The sequence below is a fragment of the Anolis carolinensis genome, chromosome 6 (genome assembly GCF_035594765.1).
Source record: "Anolis carolinensis isolate JA03-04 chromosome 6, rAnoCar3.1.pri, whole genome shotgun sequence".
In the NCBI taxonomy this organism is placed as follows: Eukaryota; Metazoa; Chordata; class Lepidosauria; order Squamata; family Dactyloidae; genus Anolis; species Anolis carolinensis.
The window spans coordinates 90,982,370-91,001,844 of record NC_085846.1 but is presented as its reverse complement, the minus strand read 5'-3'; the positions used below and the strand labels follow the sequence as shown (position 1 = coordinate 91,001,844).

Genomic DNA, 19,475 nt, shown 5'->3' with positions numbered 1-19,475 from the left:
CATAGTCATAAAAAGCTGTTTTACTGTGTGTAAATAAATATAAATATCAAGAATATGTTAAAATAACTTCCTTTTTGCTCAGTTTGAAGTCAAGTATTAAACAAGATGGACAGGCAAGTGGAAATAACAAAATGCCACAATTTAAAGAACAAATCATTGTATAGAAATAAGAATCTGCTGCTGACCAGCATGGAGAGATTTGTGGTTCAAGGGACTACTTCTCTATGCTGTCAAATCATACAATTATTATTAATTTTAGAATCATAATTATTGCTAATGGATAACGGAGCCCCCACTGAGCTGCTGAACCTGCTGACTGAAAGGTTGACGGTTCGAATCCGGGGAGCGGGATGAGCTCTCGCTATTAGCCCCAGCTTCTACCAACCTAGCAGTTTGAAAACATGCCAATGGTAGTAGATCAATAGGTACTGCTCTGACGGGATGGTAACAGCACTCCTTTGCAGTCATGCCGGCCACATGACCTTGGAGGTGTCTATGGACAACGCTGGCTCTTCAATTTAGAAATGGAGATGAGCACCAACTTCCAGAATCGGACACGACTAGACTTAATGTCAGTGGAAAACCTTTACCTAACCAAACTAACAATTGTTACTATTATATTTGTTTGTCTCATGAAGGAACTCAAGGTTCTGTATATAGTTGTCCCCATCCATGACAAGTGCACAACAACCATGTAAGGAACTCAAACTAGGCTCAAAGTTAACCCTGAGCTTTCTAAATAAGGATTTGACTCTAGGCAAAACAGGTCTAGCCTGATATTCTAATCAGAATCCCACATTTGTTGCCATTTGTTCTTGGTTTAAGGCAAAGATCTAACTAGATCTTCTCTGTGACATGAAAGATGGTAATGGCAACTAGAAATGTGAGGACAATGTAACATTTCAATGAACTATTAGAGCATATTAACCAATGTTATCAGGCAGGGAGGAAACATGTTTAGGAGCACCATAAAACATGCAATTAATTCCATAAATTGTCTTCTGGCTATTAGACCATTAAAGGAATTATTCAAGTACCTTTGATCCCTTTTCTCCAGGCTCTCCTGTCTCCGCTTCCCCCTAGAAAGAGGTAGAAAGCAGTGAAAGCACACATTTCTGATTTGAAAACATTATTGCCTTTCTTTCCATTTGCCAAAGTGCAGGCCACAACTCTGATAATGCTTTTTCTAGGAACATATCGATCAAGTTCCAAAGAGCTAAGAAAGTAATCCCACACAAAGGGATTCACAGCTATACATATAATTTCACTCTGATATAGAAATTCTTCACAAAAATAAATGCTGTTAAACCTTTCCCTACAGGTCATGATGTTGGATTTTGTGTCTTATTGAATTCTTCCTCTAACATTTAAACCTTTTATATAATCCTTTGTATTTAAAATATGTTTCAATATTTTTCCAGTTAGGAAACTAGAAAAAAGTATCAATTGTATTTTCCCTTAAATTCTCTTTTGTTTAATTTTATCCTCTTTCCCCAAAAATCTAAGCAAATTCTGGAGCTGTTTAACAGAAATTGCAGTATCTTTTCCCAAAGCGTTGTTACTGACTTATCACAGCTTCCAGATCTCCTTGAACATGATAATAATATTGTGTATTGCAGTTTTAAAGAATAATATAATGGGTTGTTGTGAGTTTTTTGGGCCGAATGGTGCATTCTCTTCCTGACGTTTCGCCTGCATTTGTGACTGGCATCTTTTCTTTTCTTACCTTTTCTCCTTTAGCTCCGCGTTCACCTTTGTCACCTCTGTTTCCATGACCACCCTTGAAAAACAAACAGAAAAATGTTATTAACAGAATATATGCATTCTAAAAAGACCCTGGGTGTCGGTAAGGACCAGTGGCTGAATACTACAAGAAATAACATATAAAAGAAGTCACATTGCTTGAATTGTTCATCTAGTAAATGTATTTGTTCAGCTAGTGTTGAATGTGATATATCACGTAAGGGCTTTGCCTAATCATGATGGCAATATACCAGCTCCAATATCAGAAACCTATGAATACTTACTTATTGCAGCTGAAGAGGAAACCTCTGAGATACCTGTTTGTAGGTTTCTCAAAGGTCTTTAGCTGGACAATGTTGGCAACAGGATGCTAGATTAGGTAGTACTTTGGCTTGATTCTCTTACATTGTTCCACAGCTTCCTGTTCTCTGTTGAACATTTTCTTCATTGTGTTGTCGAAGGTTTGCATGGCCGGAATCTTTGGGTTACTTTGAGTTTTCCAGGCTGTATGGCCATGTTCCAGAAGTATTATCTCTTGACATTTTGCCCACATCTATGGCAGGCATCCGGGAGGTTGTGAGATGTGGGCGAAACATCAGGAGAGAATGCTTCTGGAACATGGCCATACAGCCCGGAAAACTCACAGCAACCCATGTTCTTCATTTTTATATAAAATAATGTCAATTCACACAGTTTCAGATATTCCACTTCCACATCTCATTTTGTTGGGCGAAACGAGATAACAAGCAACACTTTTTCTACACAACCACTAAAGGGACAGGAGCCCTCTCTATTTATTTATTTTTTCCCAACAGCCCTAAATATAGTGTTGTTGTTATTCCTAATTGAAAATTTCCCCTCATTGTAAATTGCCATATATTGCTGTTTACACTCTGGAAATATTTTTTTCTTAAGAAATCTAAACTAAAGCAAGCTTCTACTTTCTCTAATACTTACCTTTGGTCCTGGGGGTCCTTGGTCTCCCTTTTGACATTCGCATTTCTTTCCACACTAGAGAAATAATATAAACGTGAATAGCAGAATTTTACATTTCGGACTAAGGAGGCACAATGTGAAATTGGTAGAAAAAACACCCTTTGGGAATGAATTCTGAGAACTGACTTCTATTATTAACAGTTAGAACTGCTATTGGTTAGGTTACTCAAAGCAAGTTGCAGAGAATGCAAGAAAAACAAATTCAAGGACTTTATATTGGGGGTATGTGCCTGAACATGCTTATTTTAAAAGCTTCTTCAAGGAAACTGAAATAATTTCTAACTGCTTTTTGCCACTATCTCTGCCCACTCTTATTAAGCTCACCACAATGAAACCACAATAACAACACAGTCACAAACCCACATTTACAATCCAGGAAGGGATTAAATGAGGAATAAGATCCCCTAAAATATTTTTTTAAAAAAACTCAAAGCTTGGCCAACTTACCTGCTCATCAAATAAAGCGGCCTGTAAAAAATACCAAAAATATAGTTTATTAATGTGGCATTTTTCTGATGGATTAGTTAGATTAAAAACAATTTCCTTTTTATTTTGAAAAAGTGTGCATACACTGTTTTTAAGTTGTCATTTTTTAAAACAGTAAACAGAAATTAATGAAAGGAAAGTAATGAATTCCACAACATTCATGAAGCCCTTTTAGTAAACATTGTGCAATTTATTCCACATCATCCTTTTTTCCCAAAAGCCCAAGCTCTATGAGGTATTATTAATATAGCTAAAGTGTAATAATCCCTCTACCAAACAAGGAGGAGATATCACAGAGTTTGTAAAAGGTCTAGTTTTTAAAATAGCAGCAAAAGCAGTAACAAAACTCACAAGGGAAAGGAAACCCAATGAGAGAAACAGGCCAATGAGTTTATGTTGTCATCGTTCTGAAGCTCGCACTATTACTGCTCCGTTGTGAGAGTTCCAGATATGCTAGACCACATGTGTCAAGCTCAAGGGCCACGGGTTGAATCTGACCCGCTATGTCATTTTATGTGGCCCTCCAGATGCTGGACTACAATTCCTGTATTTCTCATCATGAGACATTATGACTAGAGCTGATGGGAGTTGTGATAAGGAATGTCTGGAAGGATGTTGTTTGTTCTATTTAGTTAGGATTGTGGGGTCAGAATTTAGATACAAGGCTTGTAGGTATAATGTCTGACTTTAAAATGTCTTTTAACCCTTCTCCAACCTCAGAGCCAGAAGTGCTCTTAGGTTGCTATTATCCCCAGTCTGCATGGGAATAATCAAAAATGATGAGAGTTGTCATTCAGCAATGTCTGGGGACCCAAACTGGGTAAAAACTAAAGAACACTGACCACGATGTAAAAAAAAAAAGAAGAAGTTCGCCTTCTGTACCCACAAATTCTCTGTCCTTGGATTAAACAACCCTTTAAAGGCAACCATAAGGCTGATGTAACCCTTGATGAAAATGAGTTTGACACTACTGCACTAGATTTTTGTTTGGGCATTATGCTAGAATGAACCTAATTGTGAAACTTCTTGCACTTTTTCACAGATTATGGTCACTTGAGTTTCTAGTTCAGCCCATCATTTTTTTGGCATGGACAGAGACCTCTTTTGTATGATGGACTCCGTGGGTTTGGACCTATCTAGCTATCACAGAATGTTGAAGCCTGAGGACTTGGCAACAGTTGTGGAATCAGTTATATGACAGTGAGATCCATTATAACTACACTGATACATATGTCGCCTGCACAGAAAAGGCATACTGGTCTACAACCCATACACTTTGATGGTAAGTATTTATTTATTTATACATATTAGGTACAGTTAAGTTATGTCTTATTAGGGTACTGTTCCATTATCCGGGTAGAGGCCACTAGAGGGAGCTAGAGAGAGAAGGATAGTCCATTTTACGGGGGTGGAGAGTGGGTTGAAATGTAAAACCATCCCTCCTGTTTTCTTTGTATTCCCCCTACCCATGTCACCATTGTGGAAACAACCCTTGTTTATTAAATGAGAAGGGGGGAGGGGGCAAAAATGGGGGAAATTGTTTTGCCTCCTTCCATTCCCCCCCCCCTGTAAAATGGACTATCCTTCTCTCTCTATTATTCTTATATTTATGTTATTAATTGTAGACATTATTGTTATATTATTATATATTATGATATAATAATTATTATATTTATTTATACCCTGCTTTATTTCCCCAAAGCAGACTCTCTAGCACCCCTTAGTGGCCTCCAACTGGATAATGGGACAATATAAGTAAGTAAGAATATGAGTCCAGACTCTAAGAAGACGCCTGCATTTTTGATATAAGGTGGACAAAAATGGAGGGGAGGGGACACATTTTCATTTTTTTTATCCCTGGCAGATAGAAGTGACACTACCAGTCCATGTTGGCTGATTTCTGGTTGTCTTCGCTTGCTCCGATAGCATGGGAGAAGTGAACCCTCTCCATCTGCAGGTAGTTTTTTTTTAATATATAAAAAGCAATTTTTCCAAGTTGGGGTGGAAATTACCCCCAGAAGGCTTCAAGGTCACAAGAGAAGATGCCCAGCAGCCAGATGTGGCTCTTGGTCTGCATTTTGCCCATTCCTGCTTGGACAGAGAGAAGGAATCTTTGGTAGCTATGGCAGAGTACAGTGCAGCACAGCCAGTGCTATAAAAGAGTAGGAAATAGGAGATAAAATACTTTGGATGCTCTGATATAGTTTAAAATGAGTGAAAGAAACCCCTTCCTTTTATTATTGTTCCAGGTAATAAATCTCAGATAAAACAGTAGATAGACAAAGAACATTACCAAATACTGATTATCATGTGTGTATGTTAGGGCATCTTGAGGCAAAAGGAAGCCTCATGGTGCTCCCTTCTCAAACTAAAGGTTATTAAAGAACACTAAAGATTTTTGGGAAGAAAGGATAAGTGACCTCTACATGCAGACAGGAAGCAAAATGCCTAGAGTTACACAGATCTAAGAAACAGACGTGAAAGTAAGACAGCAGGCATGTGCTACAGGGTTTCTTCTGTCCCTAATTGCCCTATACACAGACACAAGTATTGGTGCTTCTTCACTACCAACAATAAGAATTCCAGCAAATGAAACCCTTTCTTTCAGGCTACTCTTTGGATGGGGGAAACTGCATGTGCTAAAACATTTTCTTTTATCTCTTCCAGCTTTTGATCTTCCTGGACTTCTTAGCTAATCACATCCCATTACATTATGTTTGTCTTGTTTAATTATTCTTCTCCATTATAATTCCTTTCTTCTAATTTTTCAGGCCAAAAAAAAGAAGAAGAAGAAGCTTCTCTTTTTTAAAAAGAAACAACCTTTTAGTGCTCCCTTGAGGTATCCTAGGATGACTTTTGATCTTCTGCAATGTCTAATGTTTCTGGCCTTCTGACCTAAACATATCCTGTGTTTTTTTTTTGTCTAAACAGCCAACTATGAATCCTTTCTTACTGTCTAACCTACAAAACAGCCTTTATGCCGTTTAAAAGTTTTTGTCTATTTTCTTCAGTATTTTTTTCAGTGTAGACCAATGCTTCCTTAGCTATCCGATGTGAAGGAGCAACCATTTTCTTTCTCTTGAGCAAGGGAGTACTATCAAATGTGTTTCCGCTGGCTATATATATTTCCCCCCAGAGACTCACAGCTGATGGCATATGGACCAGCGTCTATTGATAGACCACCATTTTCAATAGCACTGATAAACACTTTGATTTAATTTTATTATTTCAAAAGATATATTTTAAGCAAACTTCAAATGTTCAAAAAATCAGTATGATATGCAGTGGTTCTCAGCTTGTGGGTCCCCAGATGTTCTGGCCTTCAACTCCTAGAAATCATAACAGCTGGTGAACTGGCTAGGATTTCTGAGAGTTGCAGGCCAAAACACCTGGGGACTCACAGGTTGAGAACTACTGATATACAGAGCTTGGAACGTTACTTTGAAAACATGATTTCATTAGGTAAAGATAAAGGTTTCCCCTGACGTTAAGTCCAGTCATGTCTGACTCTGGGGGTTGGTGCTCATCTCCATTTCTAAGCCGAAGAGCCGGCGTTGTCCGTAGACACTTCCAAGGTCATGTGGCTGGCATGACTGCATGGAGCGCTGTTACCTTCCCGCCGGAGCGGTACCTATTGATCTACTCACATTGGCATCTTTTCGAACTGCTAGGTTGGCAGGAGCTGGAGCTAACAGCGGCTGCTCACGCCGCTCCCGGGGTTTGAACCTGGGACTTTTCGGTCTGCAGCTCAGTGCTTTAACGCACTTTGCCACCGGGGCTCCCATGATTTCATTACAAACTTTAAAGAAGATATTCAAGATGCTGGATCTATTTGGAGGACAGAATTCAGATACTTTGATTGCTCTTTTGAAGTCTGGCCTAAAACTTCGAGTGGACTCAGTGACATGAAAACCACCATCCAGCCATCCACATGGAAGCCATCTAATAGCATTAAATCTAGTATTTGGCATTATTTATTATTTTATTTTATTTATATATTGCTCTTCTCTCCCCAGGGGGACCATGAAATAGGTCAGTGGAAAGGCATACTTGAAAAATAGTCAATGGCATCATGTCCTTGTCCTACCCTTCCCTATTCCTCAAAAGAACTAATAGCTAAGGGTGGAGGAGGTTATATGTGAGGACCAGGATGAAAATGAAAAGAGGTGTGGTTGTTAAAAGCAATGCTGTGCTATCCACCCCAAAACTGTGGACAGGATAGCTATAAACAAGCCAAAAACATGTATGAATGTACAACAAGCATTTTCTCCTTGTTCACATGCCCACGCAAATTCAATTTATTAGTTTGTCAAATAATTGCAAGAGGAGAACAGAAAGAAAAGGGAGAATGAAGAAATTTCACTTTTGAAAGAGTACATACCAATTGGTTCCGTATTTTGTCCAGAAGGTTGGGATCATTCAAGATGAACACAGGGGTCCCAGGAGAATTGCCAGATATTGAAAGAAGTTTGACTTTATCAGCAACATTTGAAAGGCCAATGGTAATAAAAGATATCCCAAATGTTCTGGCAGCTTCGGAGATGGCTTGGACATCAGGGCTCTTTGGATGGTCAATCCCATCTGCCATCAGGACAACCACTTTGACGCTGCTTTTACGGCCTTCTGTTTTGAAGAGTTGGGTGGCATTGGAAATAGCATAATAGGAATAGGTCCCGTGGCCTATGTAAGTCATCTCCTTGACTCTGAGCTTAAAATCTGGCAGGCTTCTCCACTCATCAAAAGGGTAGTCGATTCTGACAGAGCTGCTGAACTGCATGATGGCTAGCTTGATGTCATACCTGAGGACTCTGGTGGGCTTCATGAGGAACAATTTATCACTCAGGAGGGTGACAAACTCCTTCTGCTTGTCAAACAGCACATCTTTGGCACTTTCTGAACTGTCCAGGACATAGACAATATCAATGAAGCAGACTGAATCTGTCCAAGACAAATTGGGATAGAGATTATTAGAAGGATGAGCAAAGCCACTCCTAGAGAAGCACACTTACATGCCCATCACTACCACAATGATATCAAAAAGAAATAGAAAGGGGAAAATAACAGCCCAGTCTGGATCCAAACCAATACATATTATCATTAATCCATACTAAAATGGATTTCGAAGAGCTAGTGCAAGAGTGGGGAAATCTAAGTCTATGGACTGCATGCAAGTTATTCCATCTTATTCCCTCTCTCACTTATGATTTTCACACACACCTTTCAAAGAAAAAAGAAGAAACTCAAAACTACCACAAAATGTGGCAGCATTGCCCTAACTGCCCATAGATCCAATAAAACACAGAAGAGGCAGTGGGGAAATTGGCCAAAACACAGAAGCAGAAATAACATCACATCACCTCTAGTACTTTCCTCTTGCAAGTTGCAGTTGCTGAGTGCCTTCAGGTTGTTTCTGACTGAGGGCAGCCCTAAGACAAACCTATAACAGGATTTTATTCAAGGTTTTTCTGAGCTTTGATTTGCTCAAGAGTTGGTTTCCATGGCTAAGCAGAGATATGAACCTTGGTAAGCCAGACTTCTAGTCCAGTGCTCAAAACCATTACATCACACTGTTGGCAGCTGCTCTCCCCTATCTCATTTGACATACAAGTCTATCCAGATAAAATGTGGTAATACACATAAACACCCTGAAGCCCTCTCTTTTAATCTATTCATATTTCCCTGTCTGGTTCATAATTATTCACCAAAATATTTCCTGTGAAAGCAGGCCTATTATTTTCCAAGGCAAACCTTTCCACTGAGAGGTACCTAAGAAGTTCTGCTAAGATTTATAGTTCATCTCACCATCTGATTATTCAACAATCTGGATATCAACCAAACTGTTCAAATCATCTGGTTGTGCTATTTGAATGTTTCTTAGCAGCACATTCCATGTAAATTTCTGTTGAATTTCATAATTAGCAAAGTGCTGAACATTTGGAAAAAATAATAATATCCCTTGTTAGTTGACTATTGATGTCAAACATGCGGAAAAAAAATCCAAGATGTGTTACCAAAGATTAAAAAAACTTGTGTATTAAGTTATCAGTCCCCCTTGGAAACCATTCTGGTAGACTTGGAAACATTTCATATAGTCTTTAGCAAAATCTAGGGAAATGGCTTTACCCAGAAGATTGTCTTTTCTTGCTAGAGCACTTGGCCTTTGTCCCTTCCTTCTGTTTTGTCCATACACTAAGCAGTTCATAGCAACAGCCAAAGCCAAAAGGCAAAAGACGGAATGTTTTTTCCACATAGTGACTGGTATCCCAAATCACTGCAGGAGCCCCTGGTAATAAAAAAAACAAACAAAACAAAAATAGATATTAATTCCTGAAACCTATAACATAAATCAATGACATGAACTAAAATATACATAGAACACCTTTGATAAACAAATAATAGAATATAGCAGGATTTAGCATGAAAATAAATTATTTATGCCCAAGTATGATTCTCAATCACTTTAGAAATCTTTAGAAATTAGACATGACTGCTTTACAAACAATATTTATGAGCCAAAAGCTATACTGTTTCTTGCATTAAAAATCGATATACAGTAGAATCTCACTTATCCAACACTCGCTTATCCAACGTTCTGGATTATCCAACACATTTTTGTAGTCAATGTTTTCAATACATCATGATATTTTGGTGCTAAATTCATAAATACAGTAATTACTACATAGCATTACTGCGTATTGAACTACTTTTTTTGTCAAATTTGTTGTATAACATGATATTTTGGTGCTTAATTTGTAAAATCATATCCTAATTTGATGTTTAATAGGCTTTTCCTTAATGCCTCCTTATTATCCAACATATTCGCTTATCCAACATTCTGCTGGCCCGTTTATGTTGGATAAGTGAGACTCTACTGTATTGTGTTTTTAAAATGATTTATCAGAAATTTCATTCTGACAAATGTACAAAGGTGGGTTAAAAATGGTGCTGTCCCTGCTACATTTTTGAAATAATATTTCAGTTAACTCTACTACAAAAATCTGGATGGCTTTGTGAGTTTCAAAAATCTACCACAATACAATTAGAAATGATATGGACTGCACATTATTTATATAACCTCATCTTTTTGAAACAAAAAACATTTGGCAAGGAAAAGATGTTTTTTTATTTACAGTTATTGTAGATGAATATTTATAACCCATACCATTAAAGAATTAGCATCACAGTAGTGATATTGCTGTCTGACATATCCATAATTTATTAGGCTGCAAAATTAAGAACTTTCTTCAACCGTCTGATTATTTTGACTGACAATACACAATTCTATATTACTCAAATATTAATCCCATTGAGTTCCGTATGGCTTACAGTCAGGAAACTGAAATCCAATATGCTAAGAATCTCTTAAGAGTAAAATAAATATGTTTATATCACTAATAGAAAAGGTTTCAACAAATAAACATCACTTTTTGACACCTAAATCTTACTTATATAATATTATTAAATTTAACCTAATAGTGTTTTGAAAATATTGATGCATTTATTTCCAAGGACACCAGTTTAGTATAATACAATTTTTACAATCCAACTTTATTTCCAGTTTTCTTGCATTACTTTGGTAGTAGATATTGTTACTGTAATTTTGATAACTTACCTTAAAGAACACTGAACCAGCACACTGGAGAATAAATAAGATGTAAACAAATTTGAGCTGAAAAGTCCATCCGTGTGTTTGTTGTATGTTGCAATTTTTTCTTAAAGATAGTAGTTTGTAAATAAATAATTAGTCTTGATGCAAATAAGGGTACCTTGCATCTGGATCTTACATGATCTTTTATTCATGTTTTAGTAGACCAAGTTGAATGCAGAGTGGTTAGGCATTCGGCCAGATCTGGAAATCTGGGTGGGAGCATTGCACACTTTAAAGGAGCAGCTTTTCTGAGAGTTTGTTTTATAAACAACACGTTCATTGCTGTTTACTCTTTGGTAAATGTGTATTAGCATCTTGTATTTCAGTCTATGCCCCTCTCTGCTATGCTTCTACTGTGATCCATCCCATTTATAGATACTTTAAAAAAGTAACAGCCACAGTGAGTGCTTGAAAATGTCAGCAGGAAAATGCATAATGAATTTTCATACATTTTTAAAAAAATCTCAGACTGATGGGAAAATGAGATAAACTGTCTGAAAGTCTAGATAAAAGTGGAGAAAGTGAAATTGAAGTTGATGGATACCTGATGATTGGCATTCATCTGCACAGAGTAGGGCACAGGTATCTAATATGGCAAACCTGTCCCTGTCTACTTGGAGGAAATCGCAGCTCTCAGTAGGACTGACTCTTTACTAAGTAAATTCAGGATTGCAACAATTGCCTGCCCCCTATATCAGCCTGGCTTTCATGGAGATGCTTTGGCTAGGTGTGGTAAGGTGCAGGTAAGACAGCAAATGGTCAGGACCATAGACAGCTCACTGTGGAGCTTTGATCCAAGAGCCGGCCTCATACCACTCAGGGCCCTTCCACACAGCCATATAACCCAGAATATGGATGTGAAAAATTCCACAATGTCTGCTTTGAACTGGGTTATCTGAGTCCACACTGCCATATATTCCAGTTCAAAGCATAAAATGTGGCATTTTATTCAGCTGTGTGGAAGGGGCCTCAGACTTACCGACAAGCAGTTGAAGTTAGGAATGAAGAAATTTTTGGCTTCTTAGGTTTGGTCTGAGAACGTCTATCATTGTTTACTCTTGGCCATGGTGTGTAAGAGTCACAATATACAGAGAGCCCAAAGTTCCCTAGACCAACATAATTACTCTTTGAAAATCAGAAGCTTGCTTACTTGGGAAATGTCTACGTGAGAACTCGTTTCTTCATTCTCCCTTATACTTATGTGTTTTAACAGAACTCCAGGAAGCTCTGAAAAAAGTCTTCAACATCCAAGGATTTGGGGGGAGAGATATTCCCACAGCAACATGGGATGGAGACTTTATCTTCAGTCTCTAGCAGGGTAGCAGTTCTTTTGGTTGCCTTCTGTGAAAGTTCAGAAACTCAGTCCTTTTCATCCTATACGTATGACACAGGACCCAATGATAGATATATAATATGCTGAGCTTGGAAAAGTTAGTTGTTTGGACCATAACTCCCCAAATCCTCAAACAGCATGATTATGGGAGAAATCAAGAAAATGAAAATTCAAGAAAATGATATTTCCAAGTTCAGGTTATAGATGGGGTCTGCTGCAGTTAATTCAACCACCTGCCATTATATTTAATATGGCTTCTTGTTTAGCTAAAATGTGCAGTGAAAACAGTAGCATCAGAAAGGTTTAGATTTAGGTTGGGCACTACTTTACGCAGTGTTACAACATTGGCTGCAGTTCAGGCTACAGTTATCCACATTTCAGTTTTACAAAAGCAATGTGCCTGGTTTCTACTTAACTGCATTTTTACAGCAACTAGTTGTATATGAACCAGATAAATATTGATCTTTAGTACTTAGCGGGCTTATAATTTTGGTTCTGTGCAATGTCTTTCTAAGATACCCAGATGGTTTTCCCAGCATAAAGACAGAGAGGACAGACATCAAGTAAAGATGTTGTGGGAAAACATAAGGCATGCAGGCAATATAACAATTTTTGACATATGCATAAGGATGTTTTAAAAATCTGAATTCATTCAGATTCCTAAACATTTGAGTTCTTCCGTGTCATCACCAACTGAATATGTGATTCACTGTCTTAGACAACTACAGTGCTATGGTCCATATGTGTCCATTCTTTTTACACTGAATTGGATACTATTGTGAATGTTGAATCCTTTTCAGCGGGAATAAGGCTGCATATTTTGTAGTGTAGTTCTAATAGACTCCAGATGGTGATAATTTGTTAACAAAAACTCTTCCAGTTTTCTGGTTATTTAACATGAGCCAATTTTATGATTCTTTACAGGTTGATTGCTTTTTTATTGTGCTATCTGCTATTACACATCAATGTACTAACAAATCTGTCTTGGATTAGGCTATATATTTCTTTGCTATGTTAGGGAAATGTTTCATTATTGTTTATCATATACTTCTGTCTTTGAGTCAATGGCAGAATATTAAAATAATTCTAATCCTTTGCATTGAAGGATCCGGTAAGATCATCCAGACATTTTCGCCTGCATGATGCTGTTTAAGACAGTAGGGGACACCATGTAATCAGGAAATGAAACGTGTGTTATTTTTGCCTGCTTAAGAGAAAGGTTACTGTTTTATACCTGCCATCTCAGCTGATTTTTCTGTACCAAAAAGATATGTAGTGCCTTGGAATGCTTTGAATGTATGCCAACAGTATAAATGCTTTATTCAAAGACTGTACGGGGTCTTTGGGAATTTGAGTTTACCTACCTGAGGTCTCAGCTGAATAAACCTGTATTGTTTCCACTTCAGAAGACTCAGTGTTATCCTTGGACTTCTCAACCGTTTCAGCATCATTGATAAATATATTCATGGAAAGAGAACTTGGAAAACTACCTTTCAGGGATGACTATTCCCCAAATCCTCCAGTAGGTATAGCCATGTTGATTAGAGGAATTCTCAGTCATGTAAACCCCATAAGAACTTTTTAAAGCTCTGTATAAACATGTGAAGATACCATATAGAATCATGCTATTGGTCTCTATAATATATAATGCCACCCAGCTGTTCTCAATTCATAGATTGCTTTCTCATGTTGGGAACTCTTTAAAGCCCCTACATTGCCATATAATCCAGATTATCAAATCAGATAATCCACATTATGAGCCTACACTGCCATATAATCCAGATCAAAACAGATAATCTGGATTTTACATGGCAGTGTAGAAGGTGCCTAAGACTTTTTAAACCTTGCTAGTTTGAAAGGTTATGATGAAAACTGCATTTTGGGTCTTATACATGCAAACGTGTGTCCTCCCACAAAGCAATTGGTCCTTTCAACCCATCAATACACAAGGACAACATTCATCATTTCCATAAAACACTGTACAATTCGATATCTTGTGATTTGATTCCACCAGATGCATTGACTACACTGTCTGGGGATCATGGGAGCTGCAATCTAACACATCTGGAATACTCCAGAGTTAATACGTTTGGCCTGGTGCTGCCTCTGATTCCCAATGCTTGTTCATATTATATGGTCTATTTTACCAAACAGAAACATGGGAGGTTGAATAAATGAAAAAGGCAGTACACTGTCTGAATAATTAAAAATAATAATATCCAGAACCAATATTTTCTTATCTAGTACCAATCTAATCTCAGGTACGGATCTGGAGTTTAGTTACTTTAATCATCCAGTCACTATCTGAGTGATTAATGAGCTGTTAAACAATATATTTAAAAGATACTCATGTCTAAATTGGTCACAAGATCCTCACAGTATTAGATTTCAATTGATTAGATCCCACTACTTGGCGCCAAGTATGTTGACAAGTGGTGATCTCCAAACTCCAAGGCCTGTGAATCCTGCCATTCACCCTACCCTTGTTTCCCCAATTATTTTCTTGCTTGATTGGGTTGCTGAGTCTCAGGTTAACCCCTTCAAGATGGACTTGTGGTTGTGTTGTTGTGTGTATTCTTTAGGTTTTTGTATATGTGGCCTGCCTTCAATTTAAGCTTGTCAGAAAGAGACAGTTTAGAACTACAACAGTTTTATCATACACATTAAGATAATATAGACAACTCTATTATTTGACTGGTTAAGCTTCACTAAAACATTACGTAGTTCTCCTTTGTTGCCCAAATCCAAAATTCTTGAGCCTGTGTCAGATCAACATTCTTTGAGTTCCAACTTCAAGACCTGACTGCATGAAATCCTCATTATGAATGGATTTATCTTAGGCAAGCCTCTGTCTTTTTGGTACAATCTGTTCCCTACAATCCTATGGGGATACATAGTAGGTGACTAGCAAAAGCTAGAGCGGAGTCTTTCACAAACAGGAAAGAGGATGTTACAGCTGCAGTCCTACAGCAATGTGTTGGTTCAGCTGCTTGAACCGTTGTGAGATGCCTGCATGGTATTGCTTTCAGAATATGCACAATACTGACAGTATAAAAATACAGTAGATCTCAGTCTAAATGTTTGATGTTGTTTCCACTATTAGCCTGAGACTCTGTGCAACTTGCCTTTCCCATTGCTATATGTTCCACCTCTCCTGATTTGCTAAGGACAGTCCCAATTAATCCTCTGTTCGATTTTTTTCCAGCTGTTTTCAAAATGCCCCCCTTTTATCTCACTTTTACTCTCTATCCACACCTTTATCACTGCAAACTTTGGGTGCATTTACACAATAGAATTAAAGTGGCGTGACACCACTTTAACAGCCATGGTTCAATGTTATGAAATCATAGGTGCTGTAGTTTTACAAGGCCTTTAGCCTTCTCTGCCAAATAGTGCTGGTGCCTCATCAAACTACAACTCCCAGATTCCAGAACATTGAGCCATGGCAGTTAAAGTGGTGTCAAACTGTATTAATTCTACACTGTACAATTAACTTAGCAGGAGGAAGAGAAGAGATAGAGTCTTGCCCTTCTCTGTGTGCTCAGGCAAAAGCAAGCAGCATCTCCAATCTTTTGTGTACTCCCTGATTAATTTTTTGGCATCTTGGTCAGACTCCGAAGTTCCTTAATCCCATCTGAAATGTCAGAATTTATGCATTGCTGTGATAAATCGCAAATGATTTTCAGGAAAATTTAAAAACTGACTTCTCCAGCACAAGATGTTTAAGAGAAATTGGAATAAGCATGTCAGAAGTTCCCACAATGACTATTTCTTCCCTGCATTTCTTTTTATTCTTATTTCTGCAAATGTAAAGGTGGAGTTGAGCCCCACCTTGTGGTTTCCAAAGGCATTTCTTTTAATTCAGGGCCTGTTCATGAATTTTAAACTCATTTTTGTTCTTTGTATTTTAATATGTATTTTGTAGAAATACGTTTTAATAGGTGTATTTTAAAGAATGTTTACTATGATCATGTGTTGTAACCCACCTCAAGCCATGAGGAGAGGCAGGTAAGAAATTATAATAATAATAATTATTATTATTTTAGGTTAATCCAGGTGTGGGCAAACTTGGGCCCTCCAGGTGTTTTGGACTTCAACTCCCACAATTCCTAACAGCCTACTGACCTTTAGGAACTGTGGGAGTTGAAATCCAAAACACCTGAAGGGCCCAAGTTTGCCCATGCCTGGGTTGACCTCTAAGAATCAAACAAACTCGCTAACTTTGGTTTGATTTTATCAAAATATTGATATCCCATCCTGTATCATGGGATATTAGGGTGCCATACACATATATAACATTTCCATCTTGATTTTGATTTGCAACCTGTTCAAAACCATAATTATTTATTTATTGTGTCAGAAGCAAACCGGGGTACAAGTTGTAATGTATTTGAAAACACAAACAAAGTTTTTAAAACTTGACATTATACTAAATGTCCTTTGACCAGTAACTGACCACTTGGAGTGTCGAGAGTCAGACGCCAATTAGCGAACAAAAATAGAGTTTATTCAGCAGATAAGCCAAAAAGTAATGATAACACAGAAAAAACCTTGAAACACTTCACTATCAGTGCTTCAAGAGCAGTTCAAACAAAAATATAATTCAGCAACACAAGCAGGTAAAAACAAAGCTAAACAAACTTAGTGCAAACTGCACTTTCTGAGTCCAAGCCCTGCCAGCCGGCTCTGTAGTTTTCAAAGGAACAGTTCCCAAAAGAAAACACCAAATTGGTCAGGAAACAAACAAACAAACTAAGAATGCAGTAGACTGCTTCCACAATGTGGATAAAGCCGAAGGCTCCAAAAGGATGATGAAAAGACGTCGTCCGGGATTCCAAGGTCAGGTCAGGAGATAACAGCGGTGTCCAAAGAGCAAGCCAGGAGTCAAAAGCCGATAGTAGTCATCAATCACAGGGCGAAGGCAGTAGCAAGGTCAAATTCCAATCCAAGGTCTGAAGAGGGTGCAGTCATCCAAAACAGGTCCACGATAAGACACAGCGAGAGCCAAGCTAGGTGATAGCAGATTCAAATCATAGTCCAAGTCCAGTCTTCTTGGAAACACAGAGATCCCAATGGCGCCTCAGCAACACCTTGCCACACGCAAAGTGCAGTGGCCAAACATTCCCATTTTATTCCCCTTCCTCCTGGGTGACCAAACACTCACACCCAAACACCAGGTGTCCCAAATCTACTCAGAGTCTGAGCTCCACACAGCTAGAGCTCGTGGATCTGGAGTACCTAGCAATTCGTCGGAGTCCCAATCATCCTGCCCACACTTAGCCCGCTTCCCCAGCCACCACCTGTTCCTCAGCATCCATCTCCCCATCTGAATCTTCCTCAGAAGATCCCCCATATAGCTCTCTAAGTCGTTTCCTGCGCAACTCCTCCAGTGAACCCTCATCACGAGGGTTTTTTCTTCCTCTTCGAATTCCATCCCCATCAACCATAATCCCCGAAGGCGCAGTCACGACATGGAGTGCCTCTGGTGTTGCTGTAAGAAGGTCCCTCATTGTGCATGTATGTGGCAGGGCTCAGACTGCATTGTAATAGGTGGTCTGTGGTTTGCTCTTCTCCACACTCGCATGTTGTAGACTCCACTTCGTAGCCCCGCAGGATCGTGACACATCCGGGCATCCCCTTGGCAACATCATTTGGTTTAAACAGCTGCTTTTAAAGTAGATATAACTGATGTAAATGTTTGTGTATATTTATAATTATTTTATGTCCTGGCATGGAATGCTTGCTGTATATATGTTATGCTCCGCCCTGTGTCCCCTTCAAGATGAGAAGGGCGGAATAGAAATGTTTTAAATAAATAAAAATAAATTTGTAGGCTGATTCTCTCACAACCAGAAGCAACTTGCAACATAATTAAGGTGAAACCTATCCAGGCTTATCTAGTTTCTATTTCAATGGTGGAAATAGGAGGAAACCATGAAAATAAACAAAATCTGGCTACCAGTATTAAAACAGTAAATAAAGAGCAACACTCTGAAAACAGGGGAATTCCAGACATGAAACAATCAAGAGCCAGGTAGGTAAAGGTTTCCCCCTAACATTAAGTCCAGTCGTGTCTGACTCTGGGGGTTGGTGCTCATCTCCATTTCTAAGCCGAAGAGCTGGTGTTGTCTGTAGACACCTCCAAGGTCATGTGGCCGGCATGACTGCATGGAGCACTGTTACCTTCCTGCCCGAGTGGTACCTATTGATCTACTCACATTTGTATGTTTTCGAACTGCTAGGTTGGCAAGAGCTGGGGCTGACACTGGGCGCTCATTCTGCTCCTGGGATTTGAACCTGGGACCTTTTGGTCCGCAAGTTCAGCAGCTCAGTGCTTTAACACGCTATGCCACCAGGGGCCCAAAGAGCCAGGTAGGTAAAGGTAAAGGTTTAGGTCCGCAAGTTCAGCAGTTCAGCACTTTAACACACTGCGACACCAGGGACCACTAAGAGCCAGTGGAACGCTCTCTCCTGGACTGTGGTGGAGGCTCCTTCTTTGGAGGCTTTTAAGCAGAGGCTGGATGGCCATCTGTTGGGTGTGCTTTGAACGCGATTTCCTGCTACTTTGGCAGGGGGTTGGACTGGATGGCCCATGAGGTCTCTTCCAATTCTACTATTCTATGATTCTAGGTAACACCTCCCAATAAAGGATTCAGCCAGGCTTTGAAGCTGCAAGGCTTTTCAATGCTAATCAAGGTGATTAATTGCAACATTCACACTTGCCTCCAACAGACAAGAGTTCTTTCTCCCACCTTGGACCTTCCAGATATATAAACCCGACTTGCCTAGTTTCCAACAGACCTCACAACCTCTGAGGATGCCTACCATAGATGTGGGCGAAACGTCAGGAGAGAATGCTTCGGGAACATGTTTCCATACAGCCCGGAAAACTCACAGCAGCTCAATGGTGATTGATTACCCTTAGGCTCAGGACTGGGCAAACTTTGGCCCTCCAGGTGTTTTGGACTACAACTCCCACAATTCCTAACAGCCGGTAGGCTGTTAGGAATTGTGGGAGTTGTAGTCCAAAACACCTGGAGGGCCAAAGTTTGCCTATGCCTGCCTTAGGCGATAAGATTAATTGGAAGTAAGTGGCTGTAAGTGGGACTCTACCTTATGGACAGAGCAATACTATGGATTGTGTCTGCAAATAGAACTCTGCTGGGTTCAATGAGGCTTGTTGCTAGGATAGGTCTTATATAGGATCATAAGGGGAGGAAGTCCCGCCCACCTAAAAGTCCTCAAAGTCGCTTCTTCAGCTACCCTTGC

General features: G+C 39.0%; 1 protein-coding gene across 2 annotated transcripts in view; it reads right to left on the bottom strand.

Annotated features, from left to right (window-relative positions):
- The window catches only part of col28a1 (collagen type XXVIII alpha 1 chain), a 59,393-nt gene extending 48,322 nt beyond the window's left edge, over positions 1-11,071 (bottom strand). For both annotated transcript variants that reach the window (XM_062983681.1, XM_062983682.1), the window contains exons 1-7: positions 10,838-11,071; positions 9,349-9,508; positions 7,607-8,163; positions 3,187-3,207; positions 2,701-2,754; positions 1,727-1,780; positions 1,038-1,079 (exon numbers count right to left, since the gene is read on the bottom strand). In XM_062983681.1, coding sequence (XP_062839751.1) covers positions 1,038-1,079; positions 1,727-1,780; positions 2,701-2,754; positions 3,187-3,207; positions 7,607-8,163; positions 9,349-9,475 — 855 coding nt within the window. In that variant the 5' untranslated portion in view covers positions 9,476-9,508; positions 10,838-11,071. The remainder of the gene's footprint in view (positions 1-1,037; positions 1,080-1,726; positions 1,781-2,700; positions 2,755-3,186; positions 3,208-7,606; positions 8,164-9,348; positions 9,509-10,837) is intronic.
- Between the last annotated feature and the right edge of the window lie 8,404 nt (positions 11,072-19,475).